The sequence below is a fragment of the Chrysochloris asiatica genome, unplaced genomic scaffold (assembly GCF_000296735.1).
Source record: "Chrysochloris asiatica unplaced genomic scaffold, ChrAsi1.0 scaffold00028, whole genome shotgun sequence".
NCBI classification, from domain to species: Eukaryota; Metazoa; Chordata; class Mammalia; order Afrosoricida; family Chrysochloridae; genus Chrysochloris; species Chrysochloris asiatica.
In genome coordinates, this window is record NW_006408546.1 from 13866289 (window position 1) to 13892516 (window position 26228).

Sequence of the window (26228 nt, forward strand, 5' to 3'; positions counted from 1 at the left end):
GGCCTATTTTCTCTTTTTTCTGCTTGTCCTGCTCCACAATCCCCGTTCAGTCCTTTTCTCTAGTTGTAAACAGTTCAGGGCCAGCTGTGGCCGTTTGGTTTTAATTGGAAACTGTCTCTTTAAATTTCGAGGAAATCTGTGCGCATGCGTAGTAGAGCCCTCCGAGGTTGGGGCTGGGGTGCCCACTAGTTCAGGCACCCTTATAGTCACCGGAATGGAGGTGCGCAGAGACCAAGGGACCAATGAACAGCTACCAAAAGAAAAGAATGTCCACACCTTTATCTCTGCGTTTCTGTCAGGCGTTGGTGGCCGCTCCGATCCTTTCCCCACGTGGTCTCACCCAAGATGGCGGCTCCTGGAGTAGCTGAGCGTCCCAGACTAGAAAGCAATGGATTTCTTGCTTCTGCCACAAATTCCCCCAGCTGTGAGCCTTCCAACCTTCTAAGTATTCCTTTATATGTGGTTCTGAGTTCTGGGACCATCCCCTGAACCTGCTTGGTCAGGTATTCTGTGTTGTTGTTGGTGGAGCTCTCTGCTGTACGTCCACCTGATCCGCCTTCTTCTTTGTTCTCCTGCCCAATTCAGTCTTGTTGGGGTCCTTGAGGGAATGTGTACTGCATCTGAGGATGGCAGCAAAAGGAGAAGGGGATGATGAGAAACTGGCAGGAGCCTGCCTAGGTTTGCCATGCAGGGTGGGAGGCACAGGTTTATTGCAACTTCCTTAAGGTCAGATAGTAATTGGCAGGGTCAAGGCCTAGATTCAGGTTAGTCTGACATAAGAGTTGGAAACAGTATGCCTCAGTTTCCTCACTCACACAGGGAGAGGATAATAGGCCTTACCTTCCAGCATGGTTAAGAGGATTAAATGAGATAATAGTGTAACAATTTAACATATGGCCTAGATGGAACATGATTACTGCTCAATAAATAGTTATTACTGTTAAGTGCCATTGAGTCATTTCTGACTCTGTATAGGGTTTCTGAGGAGCAGCTGGTGAGTTTGAATCATTGACCTTGTGGTTCAAACCTACCTTGAGGATCAGTGCTTATCCTACAGTGCCACTCCAGAACTTCATCGTAGCTGCCATAATATACCATTACATTATCACCAAAACCAGAATTACAATGAAAATGATAACAAAAGTTTAGTATAGAATATGTGGGATGAAATTAGGGTTGTTTCTGCTTCATAAACATGTGATGCCTTTCATTTAGACATTAATTTGAAGCTTGGCGTTTCCCCAATAAGAGCTCACCTGTCAGTCTGTCTGTCTGCCTCTTGATTCTAGGTGGAGCGGATGTTCTGCCTGCCCCTCAGAACCTATCTATACATTCAACCAACATGAAGCATGTCTTAACATGGACCCCAGTGATTGTGCCTGGAGAAAGAATACACTATTCTGTCGAGTACCAGGGGTAAGGTTTTAATTCTTAACTTTTATTGTTTTTCTACCTTAGTTAACAGTTGGTTCCTGTTACCAATGCCTTCACCCTGGGCTCAAGGAGGCTTTGCAAATCCAGGGATAGAATTTCTCTAAGAATCTTCCCTCCTCTGTCTGCATGGGCTTTGGGAGAGTTGAAGAGGTATGGGAAATTGTCCACTGGACTTGATAGTGAATGCTCTGGCAATGCAAACATCTATAAACACATTTATATGGAGATTCTTTTCAACAGTGAGCTGAAAAAGTCTCCAATGCTGGAGAAAATCTTAGAAAATAGTTTGGCTCTCACTTGAGATGGAGCCATCACTGGATTCTTAGATACTTTCAGGATGGGAAAAATGTCTATTTTTTATGACCATGAGCTTGCACCCAGGAGCTGAAACAGATCATGTGGCCTTAAAAGTCATCTGACCCAGGACCAGGTAAGCTTGAAGAAACTCTTCTTCAGGTCTCCAGGCTTTTGGAGTGTTGTAGAATGACCAGGAAACAAAAGATGCTCGGTATATTTAATTAAGAATCAATACAAAGTAACCACCTATGGAGGCATTCTTCTAGGCTCAAGGGTACAGCAGACCAAGTTTCTGGATATAGGGAGCCTACATCTAGAGGAGGAAACAAGCACAAAAATGGTTAATAAATAAATATGTAGTTCTGCATTGTCCAATGTGGTAGCCACTTTAATGAATTGAAATAATGTAATGATTAAAATAAAATAAAATAAAAATTTTTGTTGCCCAATCACATTAACCCTGTGTCAAATGATCAGAAGCTACATATGCTAATGGTTACCATATTGGACAAAGTAGATAAAGTACTTTTCCATCACCACAGACATTTTTTTTTGGCACGATTGCTCTAGATAATTTCAGGTGGTGATCAGTGCTAGCTAGAAGTTAAAGAGTCATGTGGCAGAGAGTTGACTATGCAGCTCCTTAGCAGAGTGGTCAGGAAGGCTTTTCTGAGGAGGTGATATTGAAGCTGACATTTGAAGGACAGCAGGAGACAACCCCAAACATATGGATACTGGAAGCAGGGCATGAAAAGATCCTAAGGCAAAAACAGCCCAACATGGTGGAGGAATGGTGAGGGGCCAGTGTAGGGTGAACATTATGCTCAGGACTGGGTGGGAGAGCAGGCATCTCCTTGTAGGCCATGAAAGTTTAAATTTCAGTGTGAGTGCTCTGGGAAGTCATTTAGTAGGGAAATTCCATGACTTGGTGAGTAATGAATGGTTTGAAGAATGACAGATGTAGAAGGTGGAAGGCCAGTTCAGATGATGACAGTGGCCATGGAGATGGAGAAACTGGAATGGAATGTGTATAGAAACCTATGTTTCTCTTGTCTGGTGATAGTAAGAGTAAGAAAGAATTGATTGGAGAGTAGAGGAACTATGCGGCTGTTAAGTGCTGTTGAGTTGGTTCCAACCCATAGAGATCCTGTATAGGGTTTCTGAGGAACGGCTGGTGGGTTTGAATTCCTTTGTAGTTCAATCCGACCTTGAAGCCCAGTGAATTATTCTGCAGTGCCACACTATGGTGGAGAGTAAATGATTATTTTACTGACAACAACACCAAGAACCCAGAGTAAGAGAATGGCTGGTGTGATGCTGTGCTCTCTTCCTCTTGCCTAGGGAGTATGAGAGTCTGTATCTAAGCCACGTCTGGATTCCCAGTCACTGGTGCTCACCCACAGAAGGTCCTATGTGTGATGTCACTGATGACATCACTACTACTGTGTGGTACAACCTCCGAGTCCGAGCCACACTGGGCTTACAGACTTCAGACTGGAGCATCCTGGAGCACGGCTTTAATAGAAACTCAAGTAAGTCATGTTTCTCCTTATTCTTCCCTCTTTCCCTTACTTCCTAACTTCTCCTTCAGGACCATGTTGACATAGATTTTCCAGACTTTCTTTAGCATCAAAGCAGCTTTGTATAGCCAGCGTATCGTGAACACAAGCAACCCTAACTTGTACATTTAAAAAGTTACCAATGGTTTCCTACATGCTTTCTCCTTCTGACTTCATGTCTCTGTCAGGGTCTGTAGGTAGAGGGGACACTGACATTGGGACCTGGAAGAAAAACTGCTCTGGGAATGGGGGAACAAAGCTAGGACTGTTCCTTTCTGCCCTGAGAAAGCTCAACCCATTTTATCCTGCCTTCCATTTGGGGTCCACCTGCATTCACTGCATGAGCAGCTTCTTTGTGAAAAGATACAGACCCACCAGAAACAGTTGCCCATATAAGACCATTGGGAAATACACAGCTTTTCTAGTGCAATGTTGTTGTTAATGCTGTAAACTTGTTTCTGACTCATAGTGACCCTGTATAGGGTTTCTGAGGAGTGACTGATGGGTTGAACTGCTGATCTTGTGGTTAGCAGTCCAGTGCTTACCTTACATGCCATACCAGAATAGTATCTGGAAATTAATTGACAAAGAACTAAGGGAAAAAAATGGCAGAGCAGGAGCCTTAGCCCATTTGTAAATAGGGTGTATATGTTTGGGAACAGCAGCAGCAAGGGCTAAATATGCAGGAGGTGAGGAAGCAGCTGGTCATGTGGAGAGGGGCTATAACATGAAGCTTGATAAAATCGGCTCTAAGGCGAGGGTCGTTTGATAGAATAATCACCCTGGCTGCTATGTGGAAGTGAACTGGAGTAAGACAAATCTGGATGGTGAAGACTGAGGAGGGAGTTGTAACATCCCGTCTGAGCCAAGATGGGTCCTGATCCCAAAAGTGTGGGAGAGTAGAGAGAGGAGAGGACAAATTTCAGAGACATGGCTGAGTTAGAAAGGACAGAACTTTGGGAGAAGCTATTAGGAAATGCAGTAGGAGAGACAATGATGATGTCCAGCCTGTGACTGGGGCTGGTGAGAACACGATCTAAGATTGAGACCCCAGGAAGAGAAACTAGTCTTGGGGAAGAGGAGCTACCCTTGGCTTTGGGCTCTTTGACATTGAGGTTTCAGCAAGGTATCGTATTCGATATGGAAATTAGGACCTGGAACTCAGACACACAACACAAAGTTAGTAACCGAAGGCTTGGGAGCAGATGAGATTGTCTAGGGATAAAATATGGGGGACAACAAGAATCCAGAGCAGGGTCCTAATAAATCCTAGAGTTTAAAAAGAAAATAGAAGGAAGGGTGCCAGTTAGGGGCTTGGCAGGAACAGGGTGATGAAGAGAAGAGCTGTCAGTAGGCCCAAGGGAAAGAGTAGAAGGAGGCCCCTGGTCAGGCCCTTGAGAAAGTGGTTTCATGGAATGAGGCTGGTGGTGGTCAGGCTGCAGGATGGAGGAGTGAGTGGTTGTGGGCTTCACCTGAGAGACTGGCATGGCTGAGAATGTGACCAAAATAGGCTTAAGGAAAGACAAGGGAAGGGCCTTCAGTTGCTTTTTTTTTTTTTTTTGATGTGGCAGGAGAAGATTCTCCTCTGGGAATGAGGGTAGAGGAAGGTTTGAGGTAGCATCTGCAATTATGGGATCAGTCAAAGCTTATTGAGGGGTGTATGAGACTGGATGGAAATCAGAAATGTTAGAAGATGGGATGACTTTAACTGGAGGAGACAAAGGAAGGTGAAAACAGATGAAAGGGGAAGCTGGCACTTCTGGGAACCGGGTCTCAGCCTCTTCGTTTGTAAAAGGGCCAATGGCCTGCCACACTGAGGAGCTGTGAGAGTTGCAGGAGATGATATACAAGATGCTCAGTGGAGTGATGTTCTACTGTAAGCATTAAACTATTGGTGGTGGTAGTTGTTAAGTGCTGTTAAGTCAGTTTTGACTCATAGTGATCCTGCATAGGGTTTCTGAGAAGAAGCTGGTAGGTTTGAACCACTCAGTCCAGTGCTTATCATACAATGGTGCTGTAAGGTAAGCACTGGACTGATAACCACATGGTCAGTAGTTCAAACTTACCAGCTGCTGCTTAGAAACCCTATGTTATTGTTGTAAAGTGCTGTTGAGTTGATTCTGAGTCATAGTGACCCTGTATAGGGTTTCTGAGCAGCGGCTGGTAGATTTGAACCACCAACCTTGTGGTCCAGTGCTTAGCCTACACCACCACACCAGGTCAGGGCCACTTATGAGTTGGAACTGATCCAGCCACACTTAACAACAATAATATTGCCCAGAGTTGATAGCCAGAGAGAGGAGATATTGGAGATGAGGTAAGAATAGGACCAAGTAGGCTTGTTGTTTTTACTAAGTGCCATCGAGTTGGGTCTGACATATACCAATCCTGTATAGGGTTTCTGACAAGTGGCTGGTAAGTTTGAACCACCAACTTTGCAGTTAGCATCCAGTGCTTATCTTACATGCCATACCAGCATACCAGTGAAAGATTATTGTGTAGAATGTAGACTCTGCCTAGGCCTCCTTGCCCAGGTGCTGGGAGGATGCAGGTGAAGTGGTGGGATCTCAGTGTTGGGCACCAGAGGAGCCTAAGGGGCACCAGAGGGCACTGAAGCTCTGCCTTCAGAACCCAGGAAGCACTCACCACCATCCTCTGGGCTTAGGGAGCATGGGGTCCCAGCCAAGACCATCATTAGTGCTGGCAGCTGTTGCTTGTTGTTAGGGAAGGTCTGGGTTAGATGGAGATAAGGGAGTGACTACAAACAGAGGTATATCTAGGGTCTGGTAGGGTAGGCACGTGCCCTGGACATCATTTGAGGGGGGCTGCCAATAGATAATTTCTATTCACTATTGCAGCTTGAGAGATCATTCAGCAATTTAAAACTAATTCTAATAGACACTATTTTCCATAGACATGCCTCTATCTACAGCAATGTGTGGATGGGTAGGGGTGCGTAATAACAACTGTAAGAAGGCCAATGTACACAAGAAAAGAGCTGTCTGTAAGAGGTGTGGGGAATAGCAGACTGTACCTGCATCAGACCTGCAGAAAATGTGGTCCTGTATGTTCTCTGTGCAGTGGGAGGTAGCAACTGGGTGAGATAGGGCCTCTTAAGGACAATTGTTGTACCATTGAGTCGCTACTGGCTCATAGCAACCTTATGCACAGCAGAATGAAACACTGCCCAATCCTGGGCCAATCTCACAATCATTGCCACACTTGAGCCCATTGATGCTGCCACTTGGCCAATCTATCTCTCTGGGGGTCTTCCTCTTTTTCTCTGATCCTCCACCTTAGCAAACACAATATCCTTCTCCACTGACTGGTCCCTCCTGACAATATGTCCGAAGTATGAGACACGAAGTTTGGCCATCCTGGCCTCTAAGGAGCACTCTAATTGCACTTCTTCCAAAACAGTTCTGTTGGTTCTTTTGGCAGCCCGTGGCACTTTCAATATTCTCTTCCAACACCATAAATCAAAAGCATCAATTCTTCTATGGTCTTCCTTATTCATTGTCCAGCTTTCGCATGCATATGAGGTTATTGAAAATACCGTGGCTTGGGTCAGGTGCACCTTAGTCCTCAAGCTGACATCTTTGTTCTTCAACACTTTAAAAAGGTCTTATGCAGCAGATTTGCCTAATGCAATACCTCATTTGATTTCTTGTCTGCTGCTTCCATGAGTGTTGATGGTTGATCTAAGGAGAATGAAGTCCTTGACAACTTCAATCTTTTCTCCGTTGGTAAGAATTTTATTTAACGGTCCAGTGGTGAAGATTTTTGTTTTCTTTACATTGAGATTCAATCAATACTGAAGGATGTGCTCTTTGATCTTCATAAGTAAATGTTTCAAGTCCTCTTCACTTTCAGCAAGCAAGGTTGTATCATCTGCATATTGCAGGTTTTTAATGAGTCTTCCTCCAATCCTGATGCCACATTTTTCGTCATATAACCCAGTTTCTCGGATTATTTGCTCAGCATACAGGTTAACATTAAATCTGTTCATTTGCATGTGAACATGGTTACTCGTCTTCTCTCCAAGCCTGTGAAAAATGGTTTTTTAAGTCTCTCCTGAGAGGCACTTCCTACTCTTAAAGGAAACCTTGTTGAGAGCAGTTCTTAATCGTGAATGTTTATTGAAGTCACTTAAGTCAAAAAGCCAAACCCACTGCCGCTGAGTTGATTCTGACTCAGAGTGATCCTATAGGACAGATGAGAACTGCCCCATAGGATTTCCAAGGCTGTAAGCTCTGGTAGCGTAGTGGTTACGAATTGAACTGGTCTGCGAACCGTAAGATCAGTAGTTCAAAACTACCAGCTGCTCTGCGGGAGAAAGATGAGGCTGTCTGCTCCCATAAAGATTTACAGCCTCAGAAACCCTGTTCGGGGTCGCTATGGGTCGGAACTATCTCGAACAGGCACTTAACAATAACAACAACAAGCTTTACTGAAGCAGATAACCAGCAACCTTTCTGTTTACAGCTAGGGCTTGACCATTTTGCCACCAGGGACTCATCAGGAGCCATCTTAAAAAACCCAAACCTGAGCTCACTGCCATCAAGTTCACTTTGACCCTATAGGACATGATAGAACTGCTCCTTAGGATTACTGAGACTAAATCTTTATAGGAGCAGACAGTTTCATCTTTCTCTCTTAGAGATGCTACTAGGTTTGAACTGTGGGCCTGGTGGTTATCAGCTTAATGCCTAATCTACAGTGCCAGTAGGGATCCTTCCAGGGTTCATTTTTGTTGTTAAGTAGTGCTGACCTTGTATAGGGTTTCCTAGGAGCAGCTGGTGTGTTTGAATTCCTGACTTTGTGGTTTGATGTCCAGTGCTGATCCTAACAGTACCACATCAGGAGTCCCCAGGGCTTCTTCGGAACTTTATACTCCACTGATGTCTGGGGCCCACCCTTAGAGAGTCTAATTTAAACAATTGGTGTATTGTTTGTTTATTGGGAATTAAAAAGAAATCTCTGTGGTGGTTATTCTCATGCAGAGCTGTGGTTGAGATCCACTACTTTAGAGACTAAACGTCCCTCAGTGTTGTTGTTAAGTGTCTTTGAGTCAGCTCCAACTCATAGCAACCTTGTATAGGGTTTTCAAGGAGTTTGAACCATCAACCTTATGGTTCAAACAGACCTTGAGGTCTAGTGCTTGTCTTGCAGCACCATACCAGCAATCTAGATGGCTCTTCTGGCCTTGCAGTGTCTAAATTTGAGAGGCAAGCATGACTCTGTCATCATCAGTAGCCAGGGAGTTGAGAATGCCTGTGGGGGCCCTTCTCTTCTTGGCCCGCTGATGGGAATGTATCTGCAGGGGTTGTTGGCCTCTCTGGAATCCGGAAGGTGAAAGATGTGCTTGTTTTTATGCTGTAATTTTCAGAGTTGATTACTGGAATTTGTAAAACCCTCTGACATGCCAACAGCTCCTAGTCGGAATATGAGATCAAGAATCCTTGGGCTGATAATAGAATGGCCAACCCATTCATAAGGTGCCAATTTGCTGATTTTTCAAAGTCATCAGCAGTCTGTTCATGCCACTAATCTGTGTATGCTAAAGGAGTGTACATGCCCCCTACAGGTGTGGGGCCAACGGGCAAAGATTGGGCCAAGGCTGTGATCGCTACAAGCTAAATTCCCATAGGTATTTGGCAAGCATTACGAAACAGCACCTGCTCGCTTAAATGAGCCAAAAAAAGAAGCAATTTCTGCAGGAAAGCTAAGAGGAGCATAGATTATAAACATTTAAACCCCAAAGTCAGAATGCTTCCTTGAGTGTTCAGTAATTTTTCTGTATATGTGCCTCCTGGGGAAGGATAAGAAGAGGACTTTATTCTCCTCAAGAGGTGGCAAAGGAATTTACAGTAAATCTTGATCACTTTTTACTTCATTCATTCATCTTTCCAAAAGCAATTACTGGGTACCTGCTGAGTACAGGAGAGTATTCATGTGCATGCTTCCACATGCTGTGGAGCTCCAACCAACCCCATCCTTTCTTCATAGGGCTGGCATGTTTCCACCAGAGACTTATCCCCATATTCCAGGGAAATCAGTGCTGTCCAGGCTGACTTTGATTCTACTTTTCTTTTTGTCAATAGCCATCCTCACTCCACCCAAGATAGAGGTTACCAAGGATGGCTTTTATCTGGTTATTGAGCTAGAAGACCTGGGGCCTCAGTTTGAGTTCCATGTGACCTACTGGAAGAGTGAGCCTGATGCCCAGGTGAGACTTCTTGCCTTGACTTTTGAATCAGTCTTCTGCTTTTCTGAAGTTTTGGCAGAGGGGGCAGACTCTGAGGGGTGGCAAGGCAAGCTGGCCTTGCCCAGTGCTCACTGTCTGAGATGGCCTGAGGATGAACAGAGAGACTTATGGGAAAGGAGAGATGAGATTATGCCAACAAACCTGGAAGGCTCTTCATTAAAGAACTGTATTGGTCCAGGTAGGTAAGATTTGCCAAAGTGTGTGAGCTGCCTCCTTACCCTAAATTCTAACATAGGTGAGGCTACAACACCTTTCAATGCATTTCTTCCTTACCCACTGGTCTCCTCAGAAACTAACCCTGGCATGTTTTGGATCAGTAGGCCTGATTGTTTCAGAGCAATCTTCTATTGTAGGATTAATAGACTTTATTATAAATAGGATTAGTATGAATCATTATCTATCACTATTATAGACAAATCTGCCACAATCTATGACCAGAGCTGACACAGAACCAAGTCTTGCTTCATCTGGTGGGTCCTCCCTATTGCACACTTTCTGTGGCCCTCTGCCCTGCTTGCTCACAGGCCTGATCCTTCCTACATGAACCTAAGACTCTACACATTCCCCAACTCTTCAAGACCTCCTAGGCCTGATTCCCTTTATTGTGTCCCTCTTTTTTGTCCTTGCCTTCTAGCCTCAGGTATTCAGCTTTCCAAGACTGAATTCCGGGAAAAGGGGTCTGATTAGTACTGCTCATGTTATTATGTATCATGGATTGCAGGGTGCAGGTTGCTGTCCTCATATTGGGTCCTTTGTGGCTCAGTGGTACCCCTTACCTCATAGAGGTATTTGGGGGAGGGAGGGCAGCTGGCATGTGCTCCACCAACCACTAAACAGGAGCTGTAAGTGGAGGCAGGTGGAGCAGTCACTGATGCTGATTTCTAGTATTTACCTATTTACTGTCTTTCCTGATAAATCAGGGCCCAGTGATAGAACATGCATTGTCAGCCAGGAAGATGGAGTAGTGTGGGGACAGGTCAGGCCTGGGCATGAGGGTGCATGCAGCTCCCTCTGGTTGTTTGGGCTGAGCCCATTTCCCACCCTTGGTAATTGGCACAACTTGTGCTGAGAAAGGTGTGTGTACGCTGAGTCATTTGGGCCTGGCCGAGAGAGGCCTTCACAGGATCAGACATGCATCAGAGACCTGGGGTTTAGGATGAAGGTGGAGGGATGGACATATAGATGAGTGAGGGGGCACTGTGCGCTTATCTCCCCTATGACATGGCCATGCCAGATATTACCCCGTCAGAGAGGTTTTCCCTGACCGTCTGTCTAAAATAATGCATCCATCACTCTATCCCTTGTCCTGTTTCATTTGCTTCATAGCACTGTGACTCGTATTCATATATTGTCTGTCTCCCCTCATGTGAGCTCCAGGAGGGCAGATACTTTTCCCATTTTGTTCACTGCTGTGTCCCAGTGCCTAGAACAGTATGTGACTCATAGTTGTTGTTGTCAGGTGCCATTGAGTTGTTTCTGACTCAAAGTGACAATACACACAAGGGAATGAAACACTGTCTGGCCCTGCACCCTCTTCATAATTGTGATGCTAGAGCCCATTGCTGCTGGCATCGTGCCATTCCTTCTCATTAGGGTCTTCCTTTTTTTTGCTTACCCTGCACTTTACCCTCCTAGCTTCTAAGGAGCAGACTGGTCGTACTTTTTCCAACACAGACCTGTTTGTTCTTCTGGCAGTCCATGGTACTTTCAATATTCTTCTCCAACACCACAACTCAAATGCATCAATTCTGCTCCAGTCTTCCTTTTTCATTGTCCAACTTTCACATGTATATGAGGCTATTGACAAGACTATGACTTGGATTGAATGCATCTTAGTCCTCAAACTGATATGATTGTTGTTGTTATTAAGTGCCTTTGAGTTGGTTATGACTCATAGTGACCCTGTATAGTGTTTCCGAGGAGCAGCTGGTGGGTTTTAAACTGCCAACACTGTGGTTCCAGTCCAATGCTGATCCTACAGTGCCACACCAGGTCTCTGATATCCTAGTAGGTGCTTAATAAATATAAGTGAATCAGTGAATGAGGAGGAACATCCCATATACATCCTGGAAAGGACAGATCTGAAGCTTTCTCAGCCTGGCACTTCTCACTGTTTCCTGTTCTCCCTCCCTCCCTCAGTGTTGTTTTTTTTTTGATCTCCTAAAGGCACATATCAAAGTGGTGAAGAGTGGGAACATTCCAGTGCACCTGGAAACCATGGAGCCAGGGGTCAAGTACTGTGCAAAGGCTCAGACATTCGTGAAGGCCATTGAGAGGTGTAGTGCCTTCAGCCAGGCAGAATGTATCGAGGTTCAAGGTAAGAACACACAGGTTCCCTGAAGCCCTGCAAAGGTGGCAGTCCCTCCTGGTGGATATGCAGATGTCTGCTGGGCTCCTTTAGTTTTGGATCTTCTCATGGTCTCACTGACCTGTTCCTCTATTGGGTGGGTTCCTGTGGTGAGGGGAAAGTGTGCTTTACTCTAATCCTTCCACTGAGGAAGGAGTGCACTCTAGGGCTGGGTGGGAGTCACCTGAGCAGCTCTCTGGAGCACTTTCCCCTGAAAGCTTTGTGGGGTTGAGGCCAGATATACTAAGTTAGGTTTACCAGATGGTCACTACCTGTGAACAGTGGGGCTTACAGGAGAATAGTCTGGGGCATCTGAGACTCAGACTTGGAAAGAAAGCACCCCATTTTAAACATCGCCTCTTTTGTCTGGAAGGAACATTATGGGGAGTCTATAGAATTCTCTTGTTTCAGTTAATCCTTGAATTCTTTATGTTCTAAAATATTTGAAAACGTCTGAAAAGAAATAAAAAAAGATCACCCACATCCCATGATTCTGCCACTCGAATATCATTAGTCACATTTTTGTGAATAATCCTTTAGCCATTAAAATTCTAATTATTATTTTGAATATTTACAACATTCATATGGGTCTTGAAAAAAATATAAGATACACATTGAAAACAATCCTTTTTGCTGATCTTTCCCATGAATATTTGAGTTTTGGAGGAAGCTTTACCTATGTGACCTTGGGTAAGTCACTTAACCATTTTGTACATTGGTTTCCTTCCCAATGAAATCAGGGATATTCCCATTTGTTTTGAAGTACAGAGAAATACACGTTTAGTTTCTGGCACAGTGTCCATAGGTGATAGTAACCCTCGTATACATAGTAGGTGCGTGATATACAGCAGTCAGCATATGACTGTTTTCTGAATTGTCCAAATTTGTTTTTCTCCATAATGGGGATCACTGCCAGGAGCAATTGTGAAGTATGCTCTGTTTTCAGTTATTGCCCTTCTGTGTTGTTCTCTTTCAGCACCTCCCCTGCATCCTGCCTGGGGCCTGGCACTGTGCCATCCTTCTGGTAGCAGTGCCAAGGTACGTGCTAACACGGCTGGTTGCTTAACAAGTGATGCTCCTCCCTTTTCCCTTTCCAAAGAAGGGAGTTGAATCTTCCCTGGGGCTTTCTGGAAACTAGGCCTTACTCTAGATTTTCAAAAGATGGCTTTAATGGAGGTAATTTGAATCACTTAGGCACAGATGAAATCTCAGAATGTTGGCATCTGCCATCTTGGCTAATGTATAGAGCCAACTCTGGGAGATGAAGGAAGCCCAGGATTAGAAGATTCTGTCTTCACTGTTGTCTGTTAAGTGTTTTTATTTATTTATTTTTTATCTTGTTTCTAGGAGACGCCCTCCCTCTGGCGCTGGCCTTGTTTGCATTTGTTGGCTTCTTGCTGCTCCTCATAGTTGTTCCTCTCTCCATCTGGAAGATGGGCCAGGTGCTCCGGTATTCCTGCTGCCCTACAGTGGTCCTTCCTGACACCTTGGTAGTAATGTTCTATGTTCTTTTTTCTTTTCAGTATGACCCTGGTCAAATGTTGGGCTTTAGTTGGACATGGCACATGTTTTGTGGGTTTACAGGCATTTGCAGGGAGGGGGAAAGAGCATTTAGAGGCCTTCACTTCTAATCAGAAGGGCTGGGAGAAACCTCCCTTAAGCAAGAAGTGATGACCTCCCTGGGCATTCACACAGACCACCTCTGCTTGTCCCCAGGACCTTGCATGGCCAAGGCTGCAGGTATGGCGCACAGCCCAAGTTACCTAGCATCTCAAGAGTCAGTACAGTTTTACTCTTCCTGACTGGCCTGCCAACTCTTTCTGGCCCCTTTCCACAATTGTAACAGCAACTGTATCCACAAACATGTTCCAACACAGCATATTCAGTTGGCGTGCCAGTGGCCTCATTGATTCTCAGGGCGAGGAGGGAGTGTGTGTGAATGTGGGAGGCCTGGACTGTGGTTTGTCCCGTGGAGTCGGAGCAGCAATCTGGGCCTGAATGTTGTTGTTGTTGTTAAGTGCCATCGAGTCGGGTCCGACCCATAGCGACCCTGTACAGGGTTTCCGAGGGTGTAAATCTTTACGGGAGTAGAAAGCCTCATCTTTCTCCCGCGGAGGGCCTGAATAGTGACTATCTAAAGTTAGTGCATCCCTCCTATTTTCCCATCTCTTCCCAAGTGTAGATTTCTTACCTTACTCCTGAGGACAGTGGACCACACTGTTACTCTTTGTCCTTACTGATTTTTTATATAATTGTTCTGTCAATTATTGAGAACTATTTGTCTAGTTCTCCTTTTTTTGATGTCATTTTTTCCATCATGGATTTTGAAGCTCTGTTTTACTTACATGCACATTTATGATTTCTGTGTCTTCCTGAGTAATTGAGTCTTTTATCACTATGAAATGTCCTGCTTTATTACCTTGTATTGATATCAATATTGTTTTCTGTTTGTATGATGTATCTTTTCTCATCTTTTAAGTTTAACCTATGTCTTTCTATTTGAAGTGTACCATCTGTAAACAATGTACACTGGGTCTTGTTTTTATTGTTGGTTTGTCAGAGGTTCTTATAATTTTTGACTTTTAATTGGAATGTTTAGTCCATTAAAATTTGATTGCTTTTGATTCAGATTAATCATTTTACTACATATTTTCTATTTCTTCCATATTTTCCCCCTTTGTGTTTGTTTTGGTGTTAATGAAATATGTTTTGAACTGCATTTAATTTTATCTACTGATCTTTTATTTATTCTAATAAACCTTTTATTTAATCTATTGACCTTTTCATTATACTTCTTCACATTAGTTTTTCATGGTTTTCTAGAAATTATAATCTGCATTTCCTTAATTTTCAGTCTTCTGAAAGCTAATATTATATCTTTTCATATGAAATGTAAGACTCTTGCAGCCATATTTGGTTTAAATAGGCACATCTATTTTAAGATATTTAAAATTATATATTCACCCAAATATTTATTATTTCCACTGCTCTTCCTTCTTTCCTGAGATAGAAATTTCCATTTGTTATGGTTCATTTGGTATGGCTTCCCTTCCATCTAAAAACCTTCTAGTAGTAGGTTTGATAATGCAGGTCTGCTGATGACAAATTCTCCTAGATTTTTTTTAAATCTAAAAATGTCTTTATTTTACCTTTATTCTTGCAGAATATTTTTGCTAGATACAGAATTATTGATTGATAATATTTTTCTTTCAATACTTAAACAATGTTGTTTAATTGTTTTTTTAGTCTCAATTGTTTTTGATGAGAAAAATATTTGTAATTTTAAAACATTGTTTCCCTGTGTGAAATACATCCTTTTTCTTTGCTGCTTTTAAATTACACACATACACATTTAGCCATTTGACTATATCTTTCCTAGGTGTATTGAAGTTTTGTTAGTGCCATCAAGTTGATTGAAACTCATAGTGTCCCTGTATACGGTTTCCAAAGAGCAACTAGTGGGTCTGAACTATTTTGTGGTTAACAGTTCAGTGCTTATCCTACAGTGCCATACCAGGACTCCATTGCTTAACTGTATCTCCCTTCAGTTGTGGTTGATTGAGCTTCTTTAATCTATAAACATACATTTTTCATCAAAATTTGGGAAAATTTCAGCCATTATTTCTTCAGATAGTTTTTCTGTCCCTACAGATCCTTGTTGTTAGGTGCCGTTAAGTTGATACCAACTCATAATGACCCTATGCACAACAGAATGAAACCTGCCCAGTCCTGGGCTAATCTTACAATTGTTACCATGCTTGAATCCATTGATGCTGCCACTTTGCCAATTTATGTCGCTGGCGCTCTTCCTCTTTTTCTATGACCCTCTCCCTTACCAAACATGATATCCCTCTCCAGTGACTGGTTCCTCCTGACAATGTGTCCAAAGTATGAGAGACAAAGTTTGGTCATCCTGGCCTCCAAGGAGCACTCTGGCAGCCGTTCTTCCAACACAGATCTGTTGGTTCTTTTGGCAGCCCATGGCACTTTCAGTATTTTCCTCCAACACCATAACTCAAATGCATCAATTCTTCTATGGTCTTCCTTATTCACTGTCCAGCTTTCACAAGCATATGAGGTTATTGAAAATACCATGGCCTGTGTCAGGCACACCTTAGTCTTCAAGTTGACATTTTTGCTCTTAAACACTTTAAAAAGTCTTGTGCAGCAGCTTTGCCTAATATAATACGTTGTTTGACTTCTTGGCTGCTGCTTCCATGAGTGTTGATGGTTGATCCAAGAAAAAAAAAAAAAAAAAAAGAAAGTATTTATTGCATTATATATTTACCCACATATTATTGTTTCTACTGCTCTTCTTTTTAATTAACAGATCCTTGAGGTATTATTAATTAAAAAGAAGAGTAGTGGAAATAGTAAATATGTGGGTAAATATATAATACAATAAATATCTTCTTTTTTCTCTACTCTTCAGATAACTGACTCTTTGTTTATTACCAATTTGCTTTTTAGTGAATGATGTTTTATATTTCAGATACTGTATCTTATGGTTCTACAATTCCGTTTGATTCTTCTTTTTTTAAAGAGCTTTTATTGTGAATTGAGTGATAGTTTACATGGGAGAACACTGGTTTTTTGCTAAACCTGTCGTATTTTCTTTCATTGCAATGATTATAATCCCCTCCATGCATCATTGGTTAACAGTATTTGCTACTATTCCCTCTGTGTTTTTTAATGTACACAAAAACATGTAGGAATATACAATCGTTTAAACAACCAAAGGGCACATTCTGCAAACCCACCTCCTAGCCACCAGCACACAGCCTTTCTCTTTTCATTAGTCTAGAATCCTCAAAAGCTCTATTTCTCCATGCCTCCATTTCTGGTGATGCTGCTTCTCTGGTTAGGGTCCCATGTTCCACTTATGCTCTTCTTTCTTAATGGTCCTACGGTCCTCTGTTCCTGGAATGTAAGATCAACTTTTTGTTGCATAATTTTTATCTTTATGGTTGTGAAAATCACAATTAGTCATGATAACAATTACTCACTATTGAATCAAATGAATCCTATCCCCTCTTCTTTCACCAGATCCATCTAGACAAGATGAAAACTATTCAGTGGGGATTCTACCTTCCCCCCTGACACTCTGAAACTAAACTATGAACTCCTTCTTGAAAACTTGAAAGCCCACCACTTTGTGCCTTTATAGCCTCCCTGCCCCCATTTTAGGTAGCCAGTGTCTTAAGTTCTTCATCTCTATCAACCCTGTATATGGAGAGGGTAGGTTTGAGCCTCAGTTGGTATTTTGAGTGACTATATCTAAAAGTACAGGTCAAGTTCATTAAATTGTAGCAATTTACACTTGCTTCTTCTACCAAATTTCTTTATCTTCCTCTAGTTGAATTCTTATCAAGCCATTGAAGCTAAGTCAAATGGGTACTATCTGTAAGTTTGGGCGTTCTTGTGTGTCTTCCCCCACTTCATGTCAGCTGGATGCTTACTCTCAGCTCTAGCCCTCCATGGCTAGGTCAGTGTCCATTGGCTCAGGACTTCCAAAGTCTCCCCGAACTTTGGCCAACCAGCCCTTCCTCTTCTTTCTCTCATCTCAAGGTTAACAGGAGTCTATGGAATGTGGACAAACTCTATCCATATCTTCATTACTGCTTTCCCCCACTTCCATTTGGCTCTTTTTTTATAGTAAAATTTCTCTTCTGTAATTTTATATTTGCTGAACCATTATGAGGATATTTTAATCTATGTTCTTAGTCATAATTAACTCTTTGTTTGCTCGTTGAAAATCTTTCTAAGTTTCACCCTGAGGGTCATTTCAAAGTTGGTGTCCATTGACAGCTTTTTATTTTGCTATGGGTCACATTTTCCTGTTCCTTTTTATATTTGGCAGTCAATAGATTGTAGAGATCTTGAATTCTATTATGTTCCACTAAAAAGGATTGATTTTGTTTGTTTGTTTCAATAGGCAATTAATTTAAGTTGGATGAGCACAAATTCCAAACTCTGATATTTCATGAAGTAGTCTGTGGATAGCTATTAATTGTTTTATTTTATTTTTTAAAGTTTTTATTGTGAATTGAATGATAATTTACACGGGAAAACATCAGCTTTATATTCATCCTATCATATTTCATTTCACTGCAAAGAAATGCAGCCTTTCATAATCCCCTCCATGCATCATCATTCAACACCATTTGCTTCCATTCCCTCTGGTTTATTTTTTTTTTAATGTACACCTAAGCACTGAAGAATATATAACCATTCAAACAACCAAAGGGTACACCCTGCAAGCCTTTCCTCCGACCATCAGCACACAGCCCCTCTCCCTCCCTGAGTCCAGAGTTCCCATCTGCTGCATCTCTCCACGTCATCATCTCTGCCTCAATCTCTGGCATCACTGTTTCTTTGGATATGTCCCACACTCCGCTCTTCTGCCTTGATGATCCCAGGGTCCTCTGCTCCTGGACTGCAAGATAAACCACTCCCCTCCTTTTGTTACAAAACGTCTACCTTCACATTTGCAACCCTCACAGTCAGTCCTGATAGCAATGATTTACTATTGAACCACAAGAGTCTTATCCCCATCTCCTTTCACCAGCCCCGTCCAGACAGGTTGGAAACCACACAGTGGAGATCTACCTTCCCCTGTACTCTCTGGAACTAGGGTCCTTTTTTTGAAAGCTTGTAAGCCAGTCACTTAGTGCCTTTGTAGGCCATTCCCTCCCCCCTCCCCCCTTGCTTTTGGGTAGCCAATGTCTAAGTTGCCCATCCCTGTCAACCCTGTGTACTGAGGGGGTGGGAGCTATTAATTCTTGATTAACCTTAGGTGGACAGCCTAAAGTTTGCCTCACACCTACATAGTTCAGAGGTCACATGGAGATTTGGGCATAACTTATGTGCAACATTTGGGGTATCTCCTTTTTTAGCTCTCTTTTCTCTCTAATTTCTATGTTTGCACCAGAATCTGTCTTCTAATTCTTCAAGCTCACAACCCTCATGGCACCAAGTGAGACATGTCCTGAGGCAAAGACTTGTGAAAACTGGGAGACTAACCTAGTGGCATTCCTTACTTCCAAATGTCAACTTTTGGTTATTACCTAGTGACTAAAGCAAATTTATTTTATATTTTAGTCAGAGTTTTTAACATGGTTTTCTATAGAAAGGCTGGTCTGCCATAAGTAGAAGTGGAACCCTGCAATATAAGAAGAATTTCTGTTTTATCTGAAACAATGATGGAGGGGATCGATTCCCAGCTCAGGGGTGTCACTAGCTCTTCCTTTCCAAACATGGTGAAATGTCCAGTATTTCTCATCTGGAATTTACTGTTGGTAGGCCCCTAGGTAATGCTAATGGCTTGCACTCAACACTGGGATAAGCATTTGACTACTAATCACAAGGTAGTGCAGTGGCCCCATAAGATAAGCATTGGGAAAACAAAAAGATAAGCATTGGACTGTGAATGATAAGGTTGGTGGTTCGAGCACCACTGAACAGCTGGTGGGAGGAAAGATAAGGTTGTTTATTCCTACAAAGATTTAAAGTCTTGGAAAGCCCATACAGAGCTGCTACGAGTCAGAACTGACTCCACAGCACTTAACCATAACAACACTAATCTAAAAGTTGACAGTTTGAACTTACCTGATGGTACCTGGAAGAAAGGTTTTGTGATCTGTATCCAGTGTACTACAGCCAAGAAAACCCTAAGGTAGCCAACAGGGTCACCATGAGTTGAAACTGACTTGATGACAGTGGGTTTCATTTTGGTTTGATAGTTTTCCTCTTGACTCTGTTATTCATAATTTTTCTTCATCACAGCCATCTCATTCCTAACATCTTCTCTTGGTTGCACATTCAGAGCCTCAGCAGAGTTCTCTCTGCCTCAGAATCAGTGGCACTGCATCTTCCCAAGGCCCACAGTCTTGCTAGTGAAAAATAGAAAAGAACATGCAAAAGGTCAGTTCCTTATAGGATTCCAGGTGCACAGGAATCTCAGGGCCTTTAAATGGTGAGAACTCCTAGGAATCCTAATGCATTGTGGCCACACCCTAAAGACAGCTTTTGGAGAAAATTATGAAGCTTAGATGAGGCTAGAGACAAGGATATCCCATAACAGCATGAGGGATCCTTTAATTAATTTCTAGTCTGACTCCATTGTTATCCATGGCAGGTAGATACTGCTACCCTTGAATATCTTTTACTTCTGTTCACCTTGACCATTCATTCCACATTGTTAATAGTGTTTGTTCCTACATGTATTCTTTTCCACAAGGTATTATTCTGTTTTCACTCAAAAATTTTTAAAGTGAACACTTTTTTCTGGGTCTGTGTCATCTCTCCAGTGCTATATAAGAAGTAGATGCCTTGTGTGTATTAAAGCGCAAGCACATTTGGGAGCTGTGCATTCCTATTGCCATCTCCCTGCTTCCTTGACTTTAGCTTAGTCCAGCTGTACTTCAACATTTGTATTACTTATAGATAATCCTCCAACTATTAAAAAGCAATTTCCAGCCACCCTTGCAAAATCCATGCATTTTCCTAAATTAAATGATGAAAAATTACTAAATGAAAATCCATGACAATTTTTCAAAAAGCCCTATTGTGTTTGTAAGAGTTTAATTTACCTGTACAGATTAAACATTTCATATCTATAGCTAAAATTTTATAGTTAGTTGATGATGGTTGCACTCTGATAATATGAATAATTTCTTCCTATTCAAATTTATATTAGCAAGTATATTGTTTAGTGTGAAACATAAAGAAATTTAAAAATGTTTACCAGCTTATGCAGTCTGAAATTGATCAAACATGTAATAAAGATGTATTGGTAATTACTTTTGACGGGAATGCAAAAGTTAGAAACAAAGAGCAATCAGTAGTTGGAAAATATGGCCTTGGTGACAGAAATGACATCAGAGATTACATGATATCATTTTGCAAGACTAATAACCTATTTTTTTGCAAGTACCTTCTTTTCAACAACATAAATGGCAAACATATGTGGACCTTGCTGGGTGGAATAAAAAAGACCAATGTCCTAGGCATTAATGAACTGAAATGGACTGATATTGGATATTTTGAATCAGAAAATCACATGGTTTACTATGCTAGGAATGACAAACTCAAGAGGAATGGCATCACATTAACTGTCAAAAAGAACATTTCAAGTTCTGTCTTGAAGTACAATGCTGTCTATGATAGGATTATATTCATACGCCTACAATCCATATGCCACTATTATTCAAATTTACCCACTACCTACTAAAACCAATGATGATGAAATCGAAGATTTCTTTCAATTTCCTCAATCTGAAATTGATCAAGAATGCAATCAAGATGCATTGATAATTACTGGTGATTGGAATGAGAAGGTTGAAACAGAGAGAAAGGATCAGTAGTTGGAAGATATGGTCTTGGTGATAGAAATGACCCTGGATATCACATGATAGAATTTTGCAAAACCAACAACTTATTCATTACAAATACTTTAAAAAAATAACATAAAAGGTAACTGAATTCATGGGCTTCACCAGATGGATTACAAAGGAATTAAATTGGTGGGAAGAGACTATGGAAAAGCTCAATATGACCAACCAAAACAAGGCCAGGGACAGACTGTGTAATTGACCATCACTTGCCTATATGAAAATTCAGGCTGAAGCTGAAGAAAATTGAGAGTTCCACGAGAGCCAAGATACAACCTTGAATATATCCCATCTGAATTTCTAGACCATCTCAAGAACAGATTTGATACATTAGACTTTAATGACTGAAGACTGGATGAGTTGTGGGATGATATCAAGAACACCATACAGGAAGAAGGCAAAAAAAAAAAAGTCAGGAAAGAGAGAAAAACCAAAATGAATGTCAGAAGAGACTGGAACTTGCTCTTGAGCATAGATAATCTAAAGTGAATGAAAGAGATGAGGAAATTAAAGAGTGGAACAGGAAATTTCAAAAGGCAGCTAGAGAAGACAAAGTAAAGTATTATAAAGAAACATTCAAAGACCTGGAGTTAGAAAACCAAAATAGAAGAAAATGCTCAGTATTTTTGAAGCTAAAGAACTGGTAACATGGAGGGTCATAAAAATAGAAGACCCCCAATGAGATGGATCGACACAGTAGCAGCAGAAATGGACGCAAGCATATCAACAACTGTGAGGATGGTTCAGGACCAGATAGCATTTGATTCTGTTGTGCAGAGGGTCGCTATGAGCCAGAACCGACTTAACGACACTTAACAACAACAACATAGGTAATCCTCCTACTATTAAAAAAGCAATTTCCATCCATCCTTGCAAAATGCATGTGTCTTTCCAAATTAAACCATGGAAAGATCACCAAATGGAAATCCTTGACAATTTTTCAAAAAACCCTATCATACTTTTAAGTGTTTATCTATATCGATTAAACATTTTATGTTGATACAACTTTACAGTTGGTAATATTTACACTATGATAATATAAAGAATTTCTTTCTTTTCAAATTTATATCACCAAATATATTGTTCAATGCTAAACATAAATTTAAAAATGTTTACCAACTTCTGCAGTCTGAAATTGATCAAACATGCAATCAAAATGTATTGATAAATACTGGTGACTGGAATGCAAAAGTTGGAAACAGAGAAGGATCAGTAATTGGAAAATATGACCTTGGTGACAGAAATGACACCAGAGATCACATGATATTTTACAAGACCAATCACCTAATTTTTGTAGATAGCTCTTTTCAACAACATAAATGGCACTCTGTGTGGATCTCACTGGTTGGAACATACAGGAATCAAATTGACTACACCTGCAGAAAGAGATTATGGAGAACTTCATTATTATTAGTCAGAACAAGGCCAAGCACTGCACTTAGGACAGATCATTAATTACTCATATGCACATTCAAATTGAAGCTGAAGAAAATCAAAAGTAAATCCACAAGAACCAAAGTAAAATCTTTAGTATATTTTCACCTGAATTTAAAGGCCATTTCAAGAGTAGTTTGATGTACTGAAAACTAAAGTTCAAAGACTGGATGAGGTGTGGGATGACATCAAGGACATCATAGAAGAAGAAAGTAAAAGGTACTAAAAAGACATGAAAGATAGAAAAGAACAAAATGAATAACAGAAGAGTCTGTGAAACTTGTTATTGAATGTAGAAGCGCTAAAGTGAATGGAAGAAATAATGAAGTAAAAGAACTAAACAGAAGATTTCAAAGAGTAGTTTGGGAAGACAACGTAAAATATTATGATGAAATGTGCAAAGACCTGGAGTTGGAAAACCAACTGAGAAGAACATGCTTAGCATTTCTTAAGCTGAAAGAAATGAAAAAAATCAAGTCTCAAGTTGAAATACTGAAGGATTCTATGGGCAAAATATTCAGCATTGCAGGAAGCATCAAAAGAATATGGAAGGGATATACATAATCACTATTCCAATAAGAATTGTTCAGTGTACAACCACTTCAAGAGGTAACATGATCAATAACTGATGGTATTGAATGAAGAAGTCCAAGTTGCACTGAAGGTATTAGCAAAACATAAGATTCCAGGAATTGATGGGATGCCAATTGAGATATTTTAACAAATGGCTACATTAACAACCCACAGTATGCAGGTGACACAACCTTACTTGCTGCAAGTGAAGAGGACTTGAAGCACTTTCTTTTACCTGATAAAGATCAAAGAATACAGTTTTCAGTGTGGGTTGCACCTCAACAAAAAGAAAAGAAAATTCCTAACAACTGAACCAATAAGCAACATCATGATAAGTGGAGACAAATTGAAGTTGTCACAGATACCATTTTACTTGGATCCACAATCAATGCCCATGGAAGCGTTTATCAAGAATTCAAATAATGTATTGCATTGGGAAAATATCCTTCAAAAGATTTCTTTAAAGTGTTAAAAAGCAAAGATATCATTTTGGGGACTAAGCAGAAACTGACCCAACCATGCTATTTTTAGTCACTTTATTTGCTTGCAAAGTTGTATAATGAATCAGGTAGACTGGAAAAGAATTGATACATTTTAATTATGATGTTAGAGAGGAATATTGAATATACCATGGACTTCCAGAAGAATGATCACATCTGTTTTTGGAAGATGGTGGGGCTTTGTCTCAAGTACTTTGGACATGTTATCAGGAGGGACCAGTCCTTGAAGAAAGATATCAGGCTGATAAAGTAGAGGGTAAATGAAAAAGAGGAGGAATCTTAACAAGATGGATCAACAATGTGGCTGCAGCAATGAACTCAAACATAGCAGCAGTTGTGAAGATGGGCTACCTTTTGTTCTGTTGTATATAGAATTCTATGAGTCAGAATGAACTGGGCAGCACATAACAACAAAAACAGCAGCACATATATATGAATACACACACACACACACACATGCACACACATGAGGGTGAGTAAAAAAGTATTGTTACAAGGGTTCTAGTTCATAAGAGGGAATTTCTAAACTGAAAAAACAGAATGAGAAGATAATAAAACTTTTACACAAAATTTTGAAGCCCTCTAGTACATGCATGCATTTATGCCAAACAAAATGTGCTTAAATATGTCTCTGTGATCAGTGGATGGCTGTAGACAAGTTTTTTCAATAATACACTTGTCTTCATCTTGTTAGAGCGCCCTCAAAAAGAAAAAAACAATTCCAAAACTCTGGCATCTGAGGGGAACTGTTGGGCCACTTAATTTCAAGGCAGAGAGGTCAGCTCAGAAGGTTATGGTGACATTTTTTTTTTTTTTCCTGTATTTCATGGGGACTTATTAGGAAGAAATTTAAAGAAAATTGAAAGCTGCATTAGTGAGAAAAAGGTCAGGAAAGTGGCCCCAAGGAATTTTTTCCCATTAGGATAGCGTACCTGCTCATTCTTCAAGGGTAGCTAGCATAGGGTGTCACATGAGAATTTTATTGGGAAACAAAATCCATCCTACAACCCTGATCTTCAGATTTCTACAGTTCCTTCAGATTTCTCTTTGCTCCCCAAACTCAAAAGACGTTTAAAAGGAACATTAGACAATTCTTTAGGGTAGGGTTAGAGAGATGGAAAACACCACCTTTAGAAGTGCATAGACCTAGATGGAGGAGATGTTGAGAAACAATAGCTTCTTCATATTTTGATATTTTTGCTTAATAATAATTTCTGTGATTCTGTAGCAATACTTTTGGACTTATCTGTGTGTGTGTATGTCTGCCCATGAATATTTGTCCTGAAACTGATGTCCCTGGGGAATTGAGGTGGAGAGAAGTCAGTGTGGCAATTTGTCTGTGCCCATGTGGCACTCTTTGAAATGATGGCAGGAAGGGGCATGAGAGACAATTGTAGAAGACCTAGAACATCTTGGTATAAATGAGCATGCTGGCAGTGAGGCAGAGTCCCTCTGAATAGTTGATGTCTGTCTGCATGTTTACAACATTATGACAATGAACTGGGGCCACTGAGAGAAGATGAAATATGAATAAAAAAGAATTCCAATCTATGGAGTAAAGCTCTCTCTCTGGATTGGGCACCATGCTTGGCGATGTACATAGAGCCTCAGACCAGGATGGTATTTTCAGAGCTCTTTGGTGGAAGAAGTTTAAAACTTGTCTTTTGTGAGCATGGTTCTAGAAAGGTGAGTGCTGATCAATCAGGATCCCAAGAGAATAGTGAGTGAGCTGGAAGATGACCTCAGTAAATGTCAAAGGCCACAATCTAGGGACTGTAATTGTTACAGGGCTTTTAAAAAACTACTTGGAAATGAATTAATCAACTATTTGTGATTTAAAATAAAACTACTGCTATGACTACTACTAGCATCTAATGAATATTCATGAAAATTATTTTTCAGAAAATAAGTAATTCACCCCAGAAGTTAATCAGCTACAGAAGGGAAGAAGTGGAAGCCTGTGCCATGTCCGTGCTGTTTTCTGAGGAACTCCTCAAGGCTTGGATCTAATGAGCTTGGAGAAGACATAGTCGAAGCTAAGAAATTTGGTCAACACAACACAGAAGAAAGAGCCACGAAGAGAAAGGCAGGGTTTCTGTTTTCCTTGATGGACAAGAGACAAGGGCAGCAATAACAGTGTCCTGTCTATGTGTAGATACAACTGTCTGAAGCAGAGTGGTTTAGTGGACAGAGCACTGATAGAGGGTCACAAGATGTGTCCACTAGACTGGAATCTGCTGCCATTCACTGGCTGAGAGACCCTGGGAAAAGTGATTGTATTTTTCTGGTCCTCAGTTTTCTTATCTGTAAAATGAAATTGACTACACATCTGTTACACATATGATATATATATCTATGTTGTTGTTAAGTGCCGTTGAGTTGGTTCTGATTCATAGCAACCCTATATAGGGTTTCTGAGGAGCA

The 26228-nt window shown here is 41.1% G+C and overlaps 1 protein-coding gene across 1 annotated transcript; it reads left to right on the forward strand.

Moving 5' to 3' along the window:
• The first annotated feature begins 626 nt into the window (after nucleotides 1–626).
• On the forward strand, nucleotides 627–25814 carry IL20RB (interleukin 20 receptor beta). Its single transcript, XM_006846645.1, has 7 exons — nucleotides 627–678; nucleotides 1290–1416; nucleotides 3073–3263; nucleotides 9395–9519; nucleotides 11725–11875; nucleotides 13253–13395; nucleotides 25707–25814. The coding sequence occupies exons 1-7, from the start codon at nucleotides 627–629 to the stop codon at nucleotides 25812–25814; spliced, it is 897 nt and encodes a 298-aa protein (XP_006846708.1).
• Nucleotides 25815–26228: the final 414 nt, after the last annotated feature.